Source organism: Ranitomeya variabilis, chromosome 4 (genome assembly GCF_051348905.1).
Source record: "Ranitomeya variabilis isolate aRanVar5 chromosome 4, aRanVar5.hap1, whole genome shotgun sequence".
NCBI classification, from domain to species: domain Eukaryota; kingdom Metazoa; phylum Chordata; class Amphibia; order Anura; family Dendrobatidae; genus Ranitomeya; species Ranitomeya variabilis.
In genome coordinates this window covers 343,328,523-343,350,220 of record NC_135235.1, presented here as the reverse complement: position 1 = coordinate 343,350,220, position 21,698 = coordinate 343,328,523, and the positions used below count along the sequence as shown (strand labels likewise).

Below are 21,698 nucleotides of genomic sequence, written 5' to 3'. Positions count from 1 at the left end.
GTAAAAAAGAAATAACAATTTTCACTTGCTGAGCGGAGTCTCCAGAGGAACAGGGTCTCAGGGACAAAAACAATTTACAATTATTCCTGAAATTTCTAAACTTAAATCGATCTCCGGAAAACAGTTCAGGAATCGGTATCTTAGGTTCTGACATAGGATTTCTGGTAACATAATCTTGTATGCCCTGCACACGAGCAGCAAGCTGGTCCACACTTGTAATCAAGGTCTGGACATTCATGTCTGCAGCAATCACAAGCCACTCAAAGGGTAAGGGGAAAAGAAAAAAAAATGAGAGAGAGAAAAAAAAACTCAGAACTTTCTTTCTTATAATCCCGCTTCTGCAATGCATTTAACATTTAATACAGGCCTGGCAAACTGTTATGACCCCAATGGCGAGGGTCTCAGAGATATCAGCAAGTCTGCAAGGTACAAAAATCCAGCTCATAGGTCAGTGGTAACTGGGTTGACCATATATCTACTCCTAACGCCAACACTAGAAGTAGCCGGGGAACATGCCTACGTTGGTCGCTAGATGTCTCGCGCCAGCCAGAGAGCTAACTACCCCTAGAAGAGGAAAACAAAGACCTCTCTTGCCTCCAGAGAAAGGACCCCAAAAGTAGGATAGAAGCCCCCCACAAATAATAACGGTGAGGTAAGAGGAAATGACAAACACAGAGATGAACTAGGTTTAGCAAAGAGAGGCCCACTTACTAATAGCAGAATGTAGTAAGATAACTTATATGGTCAACAAAAACCCTATCAAAAATCCACACTGGAGATTCAAGAACCCCCGAACCGTCTAACGGCCCGGGGGGAGAACACCAGCCACCCTAGAGCTTCCAGCAAGGTCAGGATACAGATTATATACAAGCTGGACAAAAATGCAAACAAAAACAAATAGCAAAAAGCGAAAAAGCAGACTTAGCTTAATCAAGCAGGAACCGGATCAGAAGACTAGAGCACTACAGATTAGCTCTGATATCAACGTTGCCAGGCATTGAACTGAAGGTCCAGGGAGCTTATATAGCAACGCCCCTGACCTAACGACCCAGGTGAGCATACAAGGGATGAATGACATACCCAGAGTCCAATCACTAGTAGCCACTAGAGGGAGCCAAAAGGTAAATTCACAACACTGCCCGCTCCATTTATTGCCTCATCTAGGGACCTAGATGGATACCCCCTTTTTTTCTAATTTGCTTTTAAGGTCAATAGCCTGTTCCAAACAACATGTATGGTCACTTTTTATTCTTCTTAACCTTAAAAACTGGCTATAAAGTAAGGCTGCTTTTGTGTAAGGTGGATGTGCGCTAGAAAAGTGTAGAAAGGAATTAGAAGCTGTAGGTTTTCAACGCACTTCAATTCTTATGTTACCATTCACTATGTTAATTCTGAGGTCCAAGAAAACCAACTCCAACCCTCCAAAAACAGAGGTGAACTTTATGTTCATGGTGTTTACAGTATTCAGGTCGTGGACAAAATCCTCAAATATTGTCTCAGTTCTTGCCCAGACTATGAAGATGTTGTCCACATAGTGCAGGTACAGTATAATCCGATGTACTTCAAAAAGGGGTTCCACCCTGTGTAGACGACATATTCCTCAAGCACAGCAAAAAATAAATGTGCAAGTGTGCACGCTACTGGTGTGCCCATGGTTGTGCCGTTTTTTGTAGGTACCATGCGACTAAAAATTTAAAGGTGTTTTGTTTCAGAATGAACTCTAAAGCTCCACATGTGAAGTCAATAAAATCCCCAGCGTTGTGCATATTTACCATGACCGGCCGTACCACATCTACCCCTTGCTTTCGGGGGATTCTGGTGTAAAAGCTTTCCACGCTGATGGACATGAGTGTAAAGCCTTCTTGCCGGGTGAAACCCTGGAAAATATGTAAAAAATCACTAGTATCCCTCAAATAAGAGGGTACACTTTTCAATAGCGGTCGTAGCAGCCAATCAACATACTGGGAAATGGGCTCTGTCAGAGACCCTATCCCAGACACTATAGGACAGCCTGGGGATGGGTTCTTGACTTGTGGAGTTTTGGTATAAAGTACCAATATGGATTTTTAGGAAATTCGGGAAACAACTTTTCAGCTTTTTGGCTTGTGATAGTGCCTAGATCAACATAGTGTCTTAGAAATGAATGCAGTTGACTACGGTATTTACTTGGGGGATCATGGGGAAGCTTTGCGTAGGTGTCTCGCTGCCTATACACCTCCTGTATATAATAATCCCTTGTAAGTAGTACCAAATTGCCACCCTTGTCAGCTTGTCTGTCTATCATGTCATCCCAAATTTTTGTCATTTTCAATGTTCTTTATTCCCCCAAGGTGAGATTGGAAGGTGGTTTGGGATATATGTGTGCCTCCATATCTATTATGACTTGCTCATGGAAAATATCAATAGCATTCTCCGGTGGTATTGGGGGCATGTAATTTGATTTGAATTCTCCAACAAAAGGTTTAATTGGAGATATATGGACCTTATTCTCTGGTGTATGATTTTCATCATTAATGCTCAATAACAAAGCAGCATCTTCTGCTACTGCAGCTAAGTTCTCAGGCTAGACATCATACACCGTAAAACCCAGTGACCCATTCCTACAGGGTATTTCTCCTGGAGGGGGAAGGGGTAGGGGACATGCCTGGGAGGAAACAAAAAGATTTATGCAAATATATTTTCTGAATTGCTTTAAACAAATCAATTTTAAAGTCAACGAAGTCAAACGTTGTTGAAACGTGTTGTGGATTATCTACCAAGAAAAGTCTGAACCTTTTAATCCCTCTTGTTGTTTCCCACATATTCTACTCAGCGCTCCTCACTAGACCGCGTTTTTGTTTCCTATGATGAAAAAAGACATTTGTCCATCCAGTTCAGCCTATATTCCGTCAGAATAAATCACCAGATCTACGTCCTTCTAAAGAACCTAATAAATGTAAGATACAATATTGTTACGCTCCAGGAAGACATCCAGGCCTCTCTTGAACCCCTCGACTAAGTTCACCATCACCACCTCCTCAGGCAAGAAATTCCAGATTCTCACTGCCCTAACAGTAAAGAATACTCTTCTATGTTGGTAGAAAAACCTTCTCTCCTCCAGACGCAGAGAATGCCCCCTTGTGACCATCACCTTCCTTGCTATAAACAGTTTCCAACTTATCCAGATCCATCTGTAGCAGAATACTATCTTCTCTTGTATTCACCCGTTGTTTGTTCGGTTTCATGAGCATTCCAGATCCATTATTACAGGTAAAGGTTCCAGGCGTCTAGTTGGGCACATGCAGGAAAAGAATGCAGGGAATCCAGACTTACATTTGCAGGACTGGAACAGGTTCATTTTCCTCCACAAGAGGGCGATCTCCATAAGCTTTTGTTGAAAAAAGAGTCCAGATGGATTCTGCACACAAGGGCTCAGCGCAAATAGGGTCTTAGCTGATGGACAATTACAACATGTATTCAAATTGCACTAACCTGATGATCCTTAAGCGTTTATATATCATAGAGATGTCAGCTGCAACAGATCCACGGGTCAACAAGTGACCGTGTTAGAAATCATTGAAATGGAAAATTGTGGACATGATCTGCACTACTGAATAAGATGTAGGTCCAGACGTATTAATATAAAAGATGGTGGTTTTATTCTACGTGTTCCAGAGCCAAATGACTCCTTCCTCAGGACATTACCACAAATATCTGTGGTAATTTCCTGAGGAAGGAGTCATTTGACTCCAAAACGCGTAGAATAAAACCACCATCTTCTATATTAATATATCTGGACCTACATCTTAGGCTACTTTCACATTTGCGTTTGGAGCCGCTGCGGAGGGCTGTGGACTTCCTCCGTGAAGCCCCGCCCTCCGCCGCTAGCTCCGCCTACTTCTGCATGCGGCCGGCATGCGACCTGGGTACCTATATTTAACATTAGGTACGCAGGTCGTGCCGCAGTATGCGGATGCTGCCGCATGCGTCGTTTTGACGATGCGGAAAAAAAAAAATTGCTACGAGCTGCGTCGTACGCTGGTCTCCGCATCGTCAAAACGACGCATGCGGCAGCATCCGCATACTGCGGCACGACCTGCATACCTAATGTTAAATATAGGTACCCAGGTCGCATGCCGGCCGCATGCAGAAGTAGGCGGAGCTAGCGGCGGGGGGCGGGGCTTCACGGAGGAAGTCCACAGCCCTCTGCAGCGGCTCCAAACGCAAATGTGAAAGTAGCCTTATTCAGTGACGCAGATCTTGTCCACAACTTTCCATTTCAAAATAGATATGACGGTATTTCTGCAATAGGGTATTATGTCATAATACACATTGGTTGTTTATTTAAAGGTATACTTGCATATATGTTTTTTTTTAATGTTCTGTGGTCCATTTTCTGTGATGTTTTATTTTGTTTTGCTGGGAGGAGTGACTTGGTGTTCCATACTTACTCGGTTGGAATCGCCTGTGATTCATTCTCTATATCGGGGTGCCCTGTCATTTCCTGTTAGCATAGGACCTGTTGAAGTGCAGCTAGCACAAAATGTCCGTCGTCCACAGAAGATATCCGCTCCTCTCCTGCTGTACCCGTGTTATGGCCTAAATAAAGGAATGTTTTACAGGACGGTGAGTGCTACCTTTTTTCTCTGTTTTTGGACTGTAACACAGGTCAACAAAAAAATTTTTTTTTTCTGGTGTCCAAAATATTTTAATGAATTTGGGGTATTTTTGGGGTGCTGATTCTGAATATGCTATCAGTTTTGCCAGATTGGCTCAAGTTTTTGACATTTTTGGTATCTTATTTATAGCACTTGTTGGTAACTGCGACGCATCATCTCATTAATTTCTTTGGATTAGTACTTGAACTGAGCAGTTCTCAATATAGTTTTGTGTTAATTAGTGTTCTAAAAGTTTGTTCATAGCTTGATTTTTACACTAACTATATGTTGTTGTCTGTTTTCCAGTGAAAAGCATGAACTCATCAAGAAGAAGTTGTCTTAACGATCCAGACTCATTCTGTTACATTTGTGGTGAATACACACTGCCAAAACATAGAAGAAACATAACAGACTTCGTAAAAAAAGTGTATTTTGCCTATTTTGGGGTTATGCTTGGGGACCAAGACAAGTTTTGGGCACCACACATAGTGTGCAAAGCATGTATCGAATTATTACGAAAATGGAGCAAAGGACAAAGAAAAAGCTTCAAATTTGGTGTTCCAATGGTGTGGAGAGAGCCAAAAAATCATCATGATGACTGTTATTTCTGTGCAGTGCAAGTGCAAGGATTCAATAAGCATAAGAAACGAAAATGGGAGTAACATGGAATCTGCAAGAAGGCCTGTCCCTCATTGTGAAGATGTGCCTGTACCTGTGTTTACCATAAATAACAGTCATCATGATGATTTTTTGGCTCTCTCCACACCATTGGAACACCAAATTTGAAGCTTTTTCTTTGTCCTTTGCTCCATTTTCGTAATAATTCGATACATGCTTTGCACACTATGTGTGGTGCCCAAAACTTGTCTTGGTCCCCAAGCATAACCCCAAAATAGGCAAAATACACTTTTTTTACGAAGTCTGTTATGTTTCTTCTATGTTTTGGCAGTGTGTATTCACCACAAATGTAACAGAATGAGTCTGGATCGTTAAGACAACTTCTTCTTGATGAGTTCATGCTTTTCACTGGAAAACAGACAACAACATAAAGTTAGTGCAAAAATCAAGCTATGAACAAACTTTTAGAACACTAATTAACACAAAACTATATTGAGAACTGCTCAGTTCAAGTACTAATCCAAAGAAATTAATGAGATGATGCGTCGCATTTACCAACAAGTGCTATAAATAAGATACCAAAAATCTCAAAAACTTGAGCCAATCTGGCAAAACTGATGACATATTCAGAATCAGCACCCCAAAAATACCCTAAATTCGATGAAATATCTTTGGCACCAAAAATGCTGTTGACCAGTGTAATTGATTTATTTTTTGGTGTGCACCCGTATTTCCTCAGTTCTCTGGTGTCCAGCCTACACCCAGGTAGATTTCAATCTTAGCTGAGATAACCACAGAAGTAAGTTCCAGCAACGTACCTCTTTTTAAACGGTTTGAAATGTCTGTGGGTTACTGTACACAATCCTGCTGACAAGTTCCCTTTAAAGAAGCAACATAAAAAAGCAGGTTTTGCTGAGTGTTTGATACTTTTTTTTAGGGGTTTTTGCTGCATTTTTGGTGCCTTTTTTATTGGACTTTTGTCAGGTTACATTTGTATCTTATGCATGCTGATAAAGTTTAGTGCATAAAAAATATTCTGATTCAACTTCATAAGGTTTTAGCACCAAAAACGCAGCAAAAACTGATACTTGGTCTTTTGCAGCATTTTTTTCAACAACCCATTGCTTTCAATAGGTGAAAAACTTTGAAAAAACACTGAAAGAAGTGACATGCTGCATTTTGCAAAAACACAGCTCTTTGATGAAACAGTAAACAGTAAAAAAACAAGCTGTGTACATGAGATTTCTGAAATCTCATAGACTTTACTGTTACTGTGAAACGCAGCTACTTCATACTTTTTAATGTTTATTAGGCATAGCTTTAATACTAAGCACAGCCACCATGAGAAATATGGACCTGTGCCTGACATCGCAACTCCATTCAAATTAAAAAAAGTTGCAGAGACTGTTACAGAAACTGCTTCTTTAAAACAAAAAAAAAAATAGCTCCCGGTTGCAGTGCTAGGCCTGGTCTTCAAACTACGCAAGACTGAAATCATGCCGTCAGGTGATTGCCAATAGTTATACATAATGCAAATATTACCCTGAAAATCATGCAGCCATAAGCAAGAGTGCAACTTAAGCCACAAGTGGCAGCTACAGCCTTATAGTAAAGGTAGGGTTCACAAAAGTAAATATCTGCTATTTTTTCAAAATAGGTTGCAAATTCTGTCTTCATTGATTTCATAATATGCAATCTTTTTATTTTTTTAACATACGGTAGGTTTTGACATGCACAAAGCATCCTTCCTGACTTAGTTTCTTTCAGAACATTAATATTGTACAAAACTAATGATTTTTTCACCAAAAAAATCATTACAATTTGAAATGACTGACAGTTTCTTTTGCTAACTATGATTTCTATTGCATTTTTCTTAAAGCAGAGAAAGATATGGATGACTTTTATTTAAAGCGAAAACATCTAGCAGAATTAACACGTGGTACCCTTCCCCTTCATGTCATGAAGATGAACTATGAACGTGATGGCTACCTTGAAAAATCCCAGGCACCAAGACGTGTCATGTCCCAGGAGCACATCCTTTCAGACAATCACTATCCTGTTCATCATGATTACACAATACCCAGAGATCGCCTCATTTCTCAAGAACGTCTTCTTTCCCGCGAGGTCTTGCACTCACAAGAGCATCTTCTGTCTCCTGAAAGAATCCACCATCGAGGGCCAACACCATTCCAAGAAATGCGTCTTGGGCACCAAAAAGCCCTTTCTCACACCAATGTTTGTGTTAGCACACCAATGCTAGACCGTCACCATATGATTAAAATGAATTCCCACCCAACTTCTTCCAATTCTCCCAAGATGGCATGGGATATGGCCAACCACACTGCCAATCGGCGGCAAGCCTTTGCTTCAAAGCGTCAAAACACCATTGAACAACTCCAATTTATTCCTGGCCATCTGCCCAGCCAACATCTGCGTACTGGGAGCAAGAATGAGGTTACAGTCTAAGCTGCTTGTTTTTACTGTTCCCTTTTTCTACATTAGGTAAAAAGGCAGTTGATTTTGTTATGTGGCTTCCTTACAATTTTCTTATCGCTTACTTTGTAATCAGCTGCTTTTAGAATATGCAGAGGAGCGCTCCAGTTTCCTGGAGTCATGGAAGGAGCGTTTTTTGCCTTTTTAGTTACTCGCTTTATTGTATGAAGCTGCCTCCAGCGCCAGGTTGATGGAAAAGTCATTGGCATTAAAAGATGTCACAGGTGATGGTGTTAAAAATGAAAGCAAGTTGAAAACACAGCACCTTATTTGACTAAATGTTACTTTGAAAGCCCATGAAAGTCTCATGATATAGAAAGGTACTGAAACATTTTCTTTGAGTGTTTGCCAGAAGAAGTATCACTGAGATGAAAATGTCAGTCTGGATTTATAAAGTGCCAGGGCAAAAAAATACAAAAAACAAAACGATTGCACAGTAACATTTCTACATATACATAGGATGACCACCAGAGTAGCACTACATAGACTTTAATGCATATATGGTTGGTTCCCAAACTGAATTTCATCAAGTTTGCTACTGAAGAACTTTGTTATATACAGTATAATGTGTTATCGCAGGCAGTTCCATGCAGCGCAATCTGTGCCAGTTAATCAGTCCAATGCTAATACAACTTTTCTCACAATGTAAGCAGCTACAATGAACTACATCCAAGTTTGTTGCTTTTGCCATAAATTAAAGATAAGGACTACATCAGAAAAGCCTGCTTTGGTCTACAAGAACAACCTTTGACCCTCTTCAAGTAAAAAGAAAAAGGATCGTGCCATAAAGAAATCTTTATTTTATTATTATATTTTTTACCTCAATGACGTCACACTATTTCAGACTTTCAGACTTCTTTCTAAACTTTTTATCTCTGCGCCATTACTGACGTTCCTGGCAACCTGACCTGTAAAGTTTCCCTTCCCACTTTATACAATCCCATGGAGTTCGCTAAAACACAAATGGCCTTAACTGTTTCAATAATATCTCCTCCCCTCAGGCGGCATTTTGAATTATACTAGTTCCAGATTTGTGTATTCTGCCAGCGAAATAACTTCTAAATTTGCGATGTGTGACATTTCGTTGTGCCAATCAATATCTCCGATCCAGATGTTAAAAACCTAAAACATCCCATTTACAGAAAATTATTATTCAGATTATTTATTGGGGTTTCACTAAGTGTTTTGGCAAAACTGTGCTGATTGATTTATTTATATGGCAGTGTCACATTGATTATGTGCCACATGCACTAGTCACATCTGGTTGCTAAAATATTACCATTACTAAGACACTAAATACAACCATACTAGGTATACCGTGCCCTATTGTTATCTTAAAGTGGTTTCATAAAACTCCATTGACTGGTGACGGCAAGAACCTCCTGTGCAGCATGAACATAAGCTAATGACTGTGTTGTACTTTTATATAATTTATCAATTCTGTTCATGATGCTTTAGATATGAGCAAAATGTTACCTAGTATTTTTTTAGCATTATCAATTGCATTGTTCAGCGCTTTTTGCTTTGGTGACATCTAACGAGGGTTCGTAAATACCTCATTTTGTACAGTATCTTAGATTGCTGTAAGATTTGTGTATGTAGAAGTTGAGATATTAATCTTTATAACCCACTGCACAAATATAAGCCAAGCAATGCCTGGGTTTTCAGCATTTCCATTTAGATAGGATTTCTCAATGACTTTTGTTAGACTACAGAGTGTGTATGACGTCCTTCCTCAGAAGCAATGTCCCCATTATTATGATTTACCAATTGGCAAACTATCAGACTAAAGAGTCCACACACAGTGCCAAAATGAAAGGACGTGCCTAAGCATCCAAGTTAAACAGAAAGATTTACAACTGGTTGTTTCCACAAGGAAATTATGGAGGAGCCCCAAGTCTGAATGTTACCTGGTCTAGCGGTATGTTTGAAAATCATCTTACCTATATAAACCTACATCATTTACAGCATGTGGCTCAACAATCTACACAGTTCCCGACAGACCACAAGCTAAGAGCATAGAATAGATTAAATAGAAAGTCACAGAATCCATACGCCATATAACATATACTTTATAAGGAGTGTGTACTCTGCTTCTGTGCACTTCAGCCAAGGCTCCACACTTTTCAGCAGGCTTTTGAGCTATTGGTGGAGGGCTCAGGACCGGGACCCACAACAGTCTACAAGGAATAGACTATCTATCAAGTCAGTGCTGTACTCTGTGTGCACTCAACCAAGAGTGCATGTATGCTTCTGCTCCTGAGCTGCGTACTTCTCAGTAGTATTTAGAGATATTGGTGGCAGGCTCAGGTCCAGAACCTCACAACAGTCTACAAGGATTAGACTATCTATTGAGCCAGTGCTGTACTCTGTGTGCACTCAACCAAGAGTGCATGCATGCTTCTGCTCCTGAGCTGCGCACTTCTCAGTAGTATTTACAGCTATTGGTGGTGGGCTCAGAACCGGGACCCCACAGCAGTCTACAAGGATTAGACTATCTATTGAGCCAGTGTTGTGCTCTGTGTGTGCACTCAGCCAAGAGTGCATGTATGCTTCTGCTCGTGAGCTGCGCACTTCACAGTAGTATTTAGAGCTATTGGTGGCAGGCTCAGGACTGGGACCCCACAACAGTCTACAAGGATTAGACCACCTATTTAGTCAGTGCCGTGGTCTGTGTGTGCACTCAGCCAAGAGTGCATGTATGCTTCTGCTCCTGATCTGCGCACTTCTCAGTAGTATTTACAGCTATTGGTGGCAAGCTCAGGACCGGGACCCCACAACAGTCTAAGAGCTTTGCTGACACTGCAAGTTTTTCTAGAAATCAGTCTGTAAATTGCTTTCCTTAAACCTGCCTGAAGAAGGAGCCTCTGTACTCGGAAAGCTTGCAAACATCATTCTTCTGGCTAGCCTATAAAGGTCTGGATGAAAAAGGATATTTGTGAATATATTCTGCGCTGCTGAATAAATAAAGACGTCACTCTAGAGATGGATAGATGAAAGATATTCATGGTTTATTCTCCACATTTCAAACAATTCTTCTTCAGGAAGCAAACACATGTGCCAGTTACATGGACTGACGACTTTATTAATTCAGCAGTGTGGAATATATCCACAAATATCCTTTTTCATCCAGACACCAACGGTCACTTGCTGATCCGTGGATCTGCTGCAGCGGTCATAAAAACCTCAGACACCGGAAGTATCAGGTTAGCATAATCTGATTGGAAGTGTTTAATATCATTGGGTAAGACCCTATTTGTGCTATTTTCTCCATAGTTTTCTATTTATTAGCCAATAAAGGTATCACTCCGGGAACACTTTTGTCATTTTTGGGCATAAAAGTATTTCCATCGATTTCTCTGGCTAACACGTTACCACAATATTATTTTTTTTTTATTGTACATCATTTACATTTAGAACAAACATATCATTCAAGGGTGTATGTTGTTTAATGCATTAAAAGAAATTGTTGGTATTCACTATCATTTTATTAAAGGGATTGTCAGTATAGAATAATGACTTTTGAAAACAGCTTTAAAAAAAAAAACAATTTAAAAATTAAAAATAAGGCAAACTCGACTCACAGATCTACCACTGCTCCCTTTCAGATGCAGCCTAGTTTTACTTACTCTGGCCTCCACTTCTCGATGCTTCAATGATGACCCATTCAAGAACTTGAGTGCTGCAGCCAATCACCATCTGCAGCAAAACAACTAGTGAATATCTCCCTTAGGTCTAGTTCACACGTTCAGCATTTGGTCAGTATTTTACCTCGGTATTTGTAAGGCAAAAATACAGAAGTGGTGACATGTTTCTATCACACTTTTCCTTTGCTTGTAAGTCAAAATCAGGAGTGGGTGATAAATCCAGAAGTGGTGACTAGTGATGAGCGAGTGTACTTGTTGCTCGGGTTTTCCTGAGCACGCTCGGGTGGTCTCCGAGTATTTGTTAGTGCTCGGAGATTTAGTTTTTGTCGCCTCAGCTGCATGATTTACGGCTGCTAGACAGGCTTAAAACATGTGGAAATTCCCTAACTAAGGCTGCTTTCACACTAGCGTCAGCACGGGGCCATCGCTATGCGTCGGCCCGACGTGCCGACGCGCGTTGTGAAAATAATGCCTGTCTTACGACGCTTCCGCTGCCCCATTGTAAGGTCCGGGGAGGAGGGGGTGGAGTTTGGCTGCGCATGCGCGGTCGAAAATGGCGGACACGACGCGCAAAAAAACGTTACATGTAACTTTTTTTGTGCCGACGGTCCGCCAAAACACGACGCAACCGTCACATGACGGTTGCGACGTGTGGCCATACGTCGCAATGCATTGCTAATGTTAGTCTATGGGGAAAAACACATCTTGCAGACAACTTTGCAGGATGCGTTTTTTTCTCCAAAAACGATGCATTGCGACGTATTCAAAATGACGCTAGTGTGAAAGTAGCCTAACAGGGATTCCTCACGTGTATTCAGCCTGTCTAGCAGCTGTAAATCATGCAGCTGCGCCAACGAAAACTAAACGAAAACTAAATCTCCGAGCACTCACAAATACTTGGAGACCACCAGAGCGTGCTCAGGAAAACCCGAGCAAGGAGTATATTCGCTCATCACTAGTGGTGACGTGTTTCTATTATACTTCTCCTCTGATTATTCCACTCCTGGTTTTGGCTTACAGATACTGAGGTAAAATACTGACCAAATACTGAATGTGTGAATGTGGCCTTAGAAATAAAGACTGGGCAGCACTGAAAGGGACTGGTATGGGATTAGTGAGGAGAGTTTGCATTTTTTTTAATTAAATGTGTGTATATGTGCATTTAATGCAGTGTAAGTGTGTTAATATACTCACCGACCACTGCTCTCTCCAGTGTCCAGCATCGATCTTCTCCTCTTCTGAAAGACATCACTGCAGACTGTCACGATCACTCTATGCGTGACCCGAAAATCCCTTTTATAATGAAAGTCTATGGAGCCTCATTCTAATGCTCCATAGAATTACATTATAAAAGCCACTTCTGGGTCACGCAGAGTCTGCAGAGTGATCACATCCCCAGAACGGCACTGGATCCCGGAGAAAGCTGTGGGAATGGAGCATATTAATACTCTCCTACTACATGCACATACACACCGATTTAGTGAAAAAATATTCATGGGAGGGCTTCTTTCAAGGAGTAATCTTATCTCCAAGAGACAATCCAAATATGTAGTAGATGTAATAATAATAATAATAATAATATTAGCAAATACCACCACTTAGAAATGTAGTGTAGTTCTGATTCGCTATGTCGCTTACTCCATGTGCAGGACATTGCAGTAGCTTAGGTAGTTACGACCACTAACAGCACACTAACTGTCACTATGTCAGTAGTCGTAACCATGGATACCTAAGCTACTGCAATGCCCTGCATTTTACCCCTTTAATTTACACCATACTGGGCTGCTTTCTTTGCTGGATAACCGTTTGAAAATGATTCATGGAGTGCCCGCTGCTAGGGCCGTAGGGCACTCGGGCCGGGTCCGATGGTTCTTAAAGGGGTGGTCACGGCAAAGTCAATTAAATTAAAGGGGAATAAAGTTTATCGGGAGATTGTTTGTGACGCCACCCGTGGTGTTTGACAGTGGATGGCCAACACTGCGGTTCAAGTCCACTGGGGCAGTTGGTGATGCAGCAGAGTTGGTACAGCTCTCCATGGGTAGAACTAGACCCCAGGGCAGTTATAGGGTGTTAAATGTGATGGTGGTGGTCATAGTGCAGGGCAGGTGGCGCAGTAATAATTCAGAGGACACAGCAGGGTGCAGTTTCAACATTTTACTCACAGTTCTTATAGGCAGTTCGCAGCAGGGTGCTGTGTCTTCTGGGTCTGTGGTCCAGTCAGCTCTCAGGTAATTTGGAGTACACTTTGCCAGAACCCCCTTCTTATGTTCCTTTCCTGGCTGTCTCACTGCGCTGGCTCCCGCCTCTCCTGCGCTGCGCCTTCACACACAGTGTCCCAAGCCAGCAGCCTCGGATCCTGTCGGGCAACATCCTCTTGGTTTCCTTTATCCTATGTGGCTGCCTTTTCAGCTAATGTGTGTGGATGTGGCTGTAGCACATGCAGTTGCTTCAGCATCCGGTTTGCTGAGTCTTCAGTTTCTCCACTAGTCTGGGGCCGGTCCCCTACTGCGACCTGGTCTCTCCACCCAACTACAGTCGGCATGGATTCAGGCCCAACTACCCGTGCCCCTAGGACTCCTTTATCCTCTCTATCTTCCTTGTTCTCTCTGGTGCTGGGACGAGCTCCTCACTCCTCAAGTCCCCAGCTCCAACTCGTCTGACTCCTCTTGTCACTGACTCCTCCCCTCTCTACTTCCTCCAACCACACCTTCTACCTAGTTCCCTTCAGGCTTATAGAGGTCTAGTGTTGCATGCTAGTGTGTAGGTACTGGGTAGTGTCCCCTCCTTACCCAAGGGCGGAGTACCACACTTCTGGCTGAGGTGCAGTACCTCTGTGGCAACTGGACCCTCAGGGGCGCCACGTTCACACTGCAACATACTTTCTGTGTTTTCAAACAGATAGGAGTCGATACATCACAAAAGATGTTAAAAGTTGCAATGTTTTTGCACAACGCTGATTTGTGCAGAAATGTTGCACACTGAAATGGAGGAGCTGGGGCCTGGCAGACGTGGTCATGCATGCCTGTCCAATTCATTAAAAATGTTGCCATCCTGTATGCCAGAAAAGGTACTCCACTCTCTGACTGGAGTAGTATTTCTGGAGAGGTGTACAGGGCACAAGCCACTCAGAACATGAGCTTAATTTAGTAAGTGGAGTACACCTCGTACATGAATTTGGCACATTGTACTTAAGTGAGTCTTCACGAATTGGAACCTTAGTCCCTAACCAATTATATCATATTATGTTAGGAATAGCTATAAAGAGCCGTGAGAGTCACAGTAAGGGCATGTTTCCACTTGCTAGAATCACGTCCGTGTCTCACATGTGGAAACCAAGCTGTGGCGCCGGTAGTCCAGAGCGGAGCGTGCGGCCGCATAGGAACACATGGAGCTGCACACTCCGCTCTGGAGTGCCGGCGCCAGAGCTTGGTTTCCACATGCGAGACACGGACGTGTTTCTCGCAAGTGGAAACAAGCTCTTATGAGTATATCTATGACGTAATAACCCCCACATCTAGCTGCAATGGAAGCATATTGATAGCAATCCTATTCGTCAATAGGTGTCAAAATTCATGTGAATATTTCACCAAGCTCCAGACATCCCATCTTTTAGAGACCCATGACTAATTGTAGGCCATAATCTAGAGCCAGAATTGCAGCTTTTACATAATGCCCCATTGGTATTTTTGGTTTTATATGTCTGTTTTTCTATAGGGCGCGTCTCATCTCTGTATTTTATGCCAATTAAAACTAGATTGTGAAACATAATTTTTACAACTTTTTTTATGACTAGATCTTATCAGCTATTTTCTCTGTGTAATTATATGGATGGATAGCTATATTGTAAGCATAATTCACAGATATGTTAGCTGGAGCCACGTGGACCCTGAAAAACAACAGACTGTAGATGTAGAAGCACTTCTAAGAGAGAGGGTGCTTGGCGGCTCTGTGACCTGTAGAGAAAAGGTGAAGTGGCAAGTCGTGACCATTATCTATTGTGAATGGTGTGCTCTTGTGTCATCTACACTTAGCTGCTAGTGTCTATTGCAATCTTGCCTGTGATGGTAATCAGAAGACCGCAAGAATGAATGAAAACCGCAAGAGTTTGTTTTAAAATAATGATGACATGAAATTTTGATCAAATTCACAAAAAATTATTAAAAAATATGTTTAACATAAAAACCTAATGTAATCAATAGCTCATTTTCTGATAACATGACCTTTAGGCCAGGGTCACCCCAGTGTATATTTTTTCATGTGAGAGAATCAGGCCCATTATGCCAATCACACACTGATCAAAGTTCTGCCAGATGAGGAAATGTGTTCCACCATAGAACATTAATTAACCCATTCAGTAAATGCTGAAATGAGGATAAGTCAAAACATCAGAACTGAGTTTTTTGGTCACCACACCTCCCTAAAAATACAAGAAAAAGCAATCGAAATGTCTAATGTATCCCAAAATGGTATCAATGAAAACATCACACAGCTCAATGGATGGAAAAGGTAAAATGTCAAAGGGAACCTGTCACCCCCAAAATCGAGGGTGAGGTAAGCCCACCAGCATCAGGGGCTTAACTACAGCATTCTGTAATGCTGTAGATAAGCTCCCTATGTATCCTAAAAGATGAGAAAAAGAGGTTAGATTATACTCACCCAGGGGCAGTCCCACTGCTGGTCCGGTCCGATGGGTGTCGCGGTCCGGTCCGGGGCCTCCCATCTTCATAGGATAACATCCTCTTCTTGTCTTCACACTGCGGCGCCGGCGCAGGTGTACTTTGTCTGCCCTGTTAAGGGCAGAGCAAAGTACTGCAGTGAGCAGGCGCTGGGCCTCTCTGACCTTTCCTGGCGCCTGCGCACTGCAGTACTTAGCTCTGCCCTCAACAGGGCAGACAAAGTACGCCTGCGCCAGACCCTCAGTGTGAAGACAAGAAGAGGACGTCATCGTAAGAAGATGGGAGGTGCTGTACCGGACCAGCAGCGGGACCGCCCCTGGGTGAATATAATATAACCTCTTTTTCTCATCTTTTAGGATACATCGGGGGCTTATCTACAGCATTACAGAATGCTGTAGATTAGCTCCTGATGCCGGTGGGCTTACCTCACCCTCGATTTTGGGGGTGACAGATTCCCTTTAAGTCTCAGAAAATGGTGACACAGACTTTTTACAAACGTATGAGTTTTGTAAGAAGACGAGGAGAAAAAAACAAAAGTGCAAAATTGCATAGGAGTAAAGGGGTTAAAGAAAGATCTTTTTTTCTGTGGTCACTAAACAAAATAATAGACAGAAACATCTTATTCAGTTGAGAACTGTTTTCGGTGGTCATTTCACAGGATAATAATACAAGGTAAAGCCTAAAGACAGATCACTGAGGATCACATCATTCCCAATGATGGCGGGTGATGATCAGAGCTCACCGTCTTCACTGTCCTGTACAATGATCATTGCACAGATCACTGAGGATCACATAATTCCCAATGATGGCGGGTGATGATCAGAGCTTCACTATCCTGCACAATGATCATTGCACAGATCACTGAGGATCACATCATTCCCAATGATGGCGGGTGATGATCAGAGCTCATCGTCTTCACTATCCTGCACAATGATCATTGCACAGATCACTGAGGATCACATCATTCCCAATGATGGCGGGTGATGATCAGAGCTCATCGTCTTCAGTGTCCTGTACAATGATCATTGCACAGATCACTGAGGATCACATCATTCCCAATGATGGCAGGTGATGATCAGAGCTCATCGTCTTCACTGTCCTGTACAATGATCATTGCACAGATCACTGAGGATCACATCATTCCCAATGATGGCGGGTGATGATCAGAGCTCATCGTCTTCAGTGTCCTGTACAATGATCATTGCACAGATCACTGAGGATCACACTATTCCCAATGATGGTGGGTGATGATCAGACCTCATCATCTCCACCATCTTGTACAATGATCATTGCACAGATCACTGAGAATCACATCATTCCCAATGATCAAAAAAACTGACCATCACATCCAAACATAAATCAGGTCTGAACAGGTGCTTACCTAGAGTCGCCAACTCATATACAATGAAACAGGTAAGGCAGCACTCTGTTATGCTATGGCATGCAAACATGAAATATGAAAATTAAATTGCACTAGTGCACTAGAAATAGCAAAAATTGAGGATGCTTAGCGCATAAACTGGCCAATTCCCAATGATGGCGGGTGATGAACAGAGTTCATCGTCTCCACTATCCTCTACAATGATCATTACATAGATCACTGAGGATCACACCATTCCCAATGATGGTGGTGCTGATTAGAGCTCATCATCTCCACAATCCTGTACTATGATCAATGCACAGATCACTGAGGATTACACCATTCCCAATGATGGCGGGTGATGATCAGAGCTTGTCTCCACCATCCTGTACAATAATCATTGCACAGATCACTGAGGATCACACCATTCCCAATGATGGTGGGTGCTGATCAGAGCTCATCATCTCCACCATCCTGTACAATGATCATCTGTAGATAATTCACCCATGGAAGTCACTTAACATTTCCAAACTGTCTTTTTCTGTGGTTCATGTAGTTGCTTTAAAGCATTTCTGTATATGTTGTTAGCCGTTAAGGCATAAAAACACTAATAAAATACAAAAAATATGTAAAATAAAAAAACTACAGTAAAAAAAATAAAAAACAAAATAATGTTTATCAGTATCTGTTTTAACTATAAAAAACTGGAGATGATACTTTGCTTTGAGCACAGGGGCAATCCAGCTTTCACCTGATCATATGAGTGATATCAAGAATGCTGCAGCATTTCCCAGATTTTTTGTACCATACATTTAGAAGGTCATTCTTTAACTGCTTTTATAATGGGAATAAATAAGTGTATTACATAAAGAATCATGACATTTTCAATGTCAGAATCAAAAGTTTGAATACCAGACCTAATAGATTAAACTTTATAGTCTGCAGTGTGCACATCACTGTCCATGGTCACACGCAAGACAGAGTTTTCAGTACTTTACCTTGTTCCTTGTATTTAGTAAACCATATCTTAAACGTGCTTGTGAATATAATTAAACATATTTTTTCTTGTCTATCAAAAGTGCTAGGAATAATAAGTGTTTGTATATCTCAGATAGGGAACTTTAAGATTTAGAAAAAAAAAAATAAGCCTAAAAGTCACAGCCTGACAGTTGACAAGCCGTGTATTGAGCCTGTCCTAACTGAGCCTGGATTGAGGCATTTCCCAGCTGAGAGTTGGGGGATCAATGTCTAATGTGTTATGTATTGAATATTTTCTTGTAGATCTAGGTAGGGTTTTTAGAATTAGAATTTTCATCAGTAATTGACATAGATTTTCCAGTGCAGTATATCAGTACAAAGACTCCATTTTTTATCACAGTCATCATATTTCATGATAGCCTCTTCTGCTATTTGAACTGATACCTAATTTTATAATACAGATGATTTGTGTCGTTTGCCTAATATTGTTGTGACTGTGACCTGGAGGATATGGTCTTACTATGTTGTTCCTCAGGGTTGATTTGTTTCATTCTTTCTATGCTGTGTTTAATTTTCTGATCGTCACTAGCGGTATTTGTGATATTACTACGCACAGCAGATGCATTTACACTCATCTACATAGCGCATTTTAATTGAACAGTAGAAGATCAGTTTTCAGTTCCCGCATTTTGCAGATTATAAGAGGCAGCGGATTATAAGATGCACCACAAATTTTGAGGCGGAAAATAGGAAAGCAATTTTTAAAATAAAATGATGGTGAATCTTATAATCTGCTTTTAAAGTAGCCTACCTAGGGGGTAGAGTTGGTGGGTCGCTGCTGCAGGAAGCTGGAGTTGGTGGAGTCAAGAGATTCTGCGGGGCTGGTAGGAGGTGGTGTTCAGTGGTGCAGAGGCTCCACCGACATTTTGTGAAAACCTGGAAAGCCCCGTACTTTCCATGCTTTTCAATGCGGTGGACTCGGGGAAATGTCTGCTGGATTCGGCACATGATCAATTGAGATCTCGGGGCTTGAACGCTCCCAACTATCAGCCTGAGACCCACAGCAGCGCCACACTCCTGCCGGAATCTTCCTGCGGCAGCGATCCCCCACTCTAGCCAATAAGCTACATTCGGATTACAAGACCCACCCCCATTTTCCCCAAAAAGTGTGTATTATATTCCAAAAAATATAGTACTTTATTACTGATTTATTTTTCAGCAATTTTCCTTTTTTGGAGGGGTGCACTTTAAATCCTAGGATTACTGGCTGTAACAATTAACTTTTCTTGTAATACTTCACCAAGAATTGGTAACATTTACCTTAGCTGCACAGGCGCGTTTTGGTAACTGTTATTATTGCACTACATATTCTATTGAACCGTAAAACTCAGTGTGCTTCCAGGAAGTCTAAAATAATATATGTTCAATGTATCGGTGCAAGCTGGAGAGCAAAGATTTCTCAACCCCACAATTTAACAGTACATTTCTATCAGCTACATTTTTACTAACCTTCCTAAGCATTCAATTAATTTTCCTATTAATAAGATGTGACATCTTTTTTTTACAGGCTGCAGACTGAATATGGGTGACTTTCAGTTACCCCATAAAATACATACACCAATAGTATCATACTTGTGAGTCTTTAACCAGCAAAGAGGATATACCATATAAAGTGCTTTATATAAGACATGCACTACATATTATATTCATTGTTTATGTGCATTTCTACATCGAACTTACAGTTTCTTAAGACCATGTTGCCGAATAGCAGAAGCTTTTTTCTTCTCCTTCCTACGTGTGTGTATGTTTGTGTTAGAGACCACCTATAACGGGTAGATCTCTGTAAACCTTGTAAGGGCTAATAAATGCTACACAAACCTTTTGCTGCCAATAGGCAAATACATAAAAGATTGTGTTGGGTGCCATTCCTCAATGTACAAAGTGTTCTTTATTTGTCCCACAATTTATTTTTTTCCATTCTTTTTGAATGTCAAATGCATATATCTCTATGTGAAAAAATGTAGTTACATTGATTTTAATTATACATATAGAAAATCATTTTGTAACAAAGGTTTTGGATTTTTTTTTTTAAACAAATGTCCGTGATAGCACAGATTTAGAAGATTCTTTTTTATTTCCCTTCCTCTGTTATTTTTACCAACTGATATGAAATTGAAAATGTGACATTTTGTGTTTTAAGCAAGCCGTTTAACACTGATCCTTCACAATTTAACGTCTTCATAGTAAGTGTCTAATGTTTAAAGTAAGGGTCTATTTTTTATGCGTGCATGCAACTATATCAAGGTACTTTAGAACTTGTGCTTCCCTCCATGCCATTGTTTGAAGGGTATATAGATATACTAAAGCAAAACTTTGTGTTCTGACCATCCTGAAATCACTAGAAGCCGACATACACATGATTCCACAAATAGTACAGTAGTACAGTAATATTCTGCAATATTATGTCTGAACATTGCAAAGTTGCATGATACTGTACAATGGACTACAAACACCAAATATTTAACCTTTTTTGTTGCAAGTATAATGTCTAAGGTCACATTCAAAAGACAACTTGGGCCTTGCACCAAAAGCATGTACTATACCACTTACTGTACCGTGCCAATACAACATTGTGGTGACTCTCATAGATCTTTTTAGGTTTGATCAGCAGTATATACTTTAAATTTTGTAATTATAACTCAGAAGTCACAAAATGTAAAACATTTGTGCTACTATGTCAACAAAAAGGTTAAGATTATTCCACTGTTTTCTAAATTTTGGCTTCTAATCATATTTTTATTTTTGTGTCTTATTCCTGCAAATGAGCCATGTTGTCTAAAAATAATCAATCCCACTTCAATTTATTGTTTACTGTAATCAATCACATTAAAACATTTTACCTTCATTAAAGACTCTTCTCTACTAACTGTCCTGTCTGTGTTCTTGGGAATAAGGATGAGCATCTTGAATCCAACACCTTGAACAGGGAATAATGCGAAGTCTACTTATACTTGTTGCTTCATGTTGTCCAAAGCGTAATAGTGAGATTTCTTGCCGGAAGACTGAGCCTACATAGACTTTTTGTAGTGTGACTCCCCATCTTCAGCTATAGAAGCATTTCTCACAGAAGTGCTAAGAGGTAACATTTCTTCTTGTGGAGAGTGACATTCCTGACATGCCAGGGTAAAATATTACCCCTTATACACCAGTCAGAAGGCTTCTCACACGGCCAAATCAGATCTTCTGGTTTGCACTGACGAGGGGCAACACCCTGAAACATGTGTCTGCA

At 41.0% G+C, this 21,698-nt stretch overlaps 1 protein-coding gene across 4 annotated transcripts in view; it reads left to right on the top strand.

Moving 5' to 3' along the window:
• The window catches only part of SHISA7 (shisa family member 7), a 592,632-nt gene extending 580,376 nt beyond the window's left edge, over positions 1-12,256 (top strand). For 3 of the 4 annotated variants that reach the window (XM_077250684.1, XM_077250682.1, XM_077250680.1), the window contains one exon: positions 7,135-12,256. In XM_077250684.1, coding sequence (XP_077106799.1) covers positions 7,135-7,721 — 587 coding nt within the window. In that variant the 3' untranslated portion in view covers positions 7,722-12,256. The remainder of the gene's footprint in view (positions 1-7,134) is intronic. The other variant, XM_077250683.1, reaches the window with a different exon arrangement.
• Positions 12,257-21,698: the final 9,442 nt, after the last annotated feature.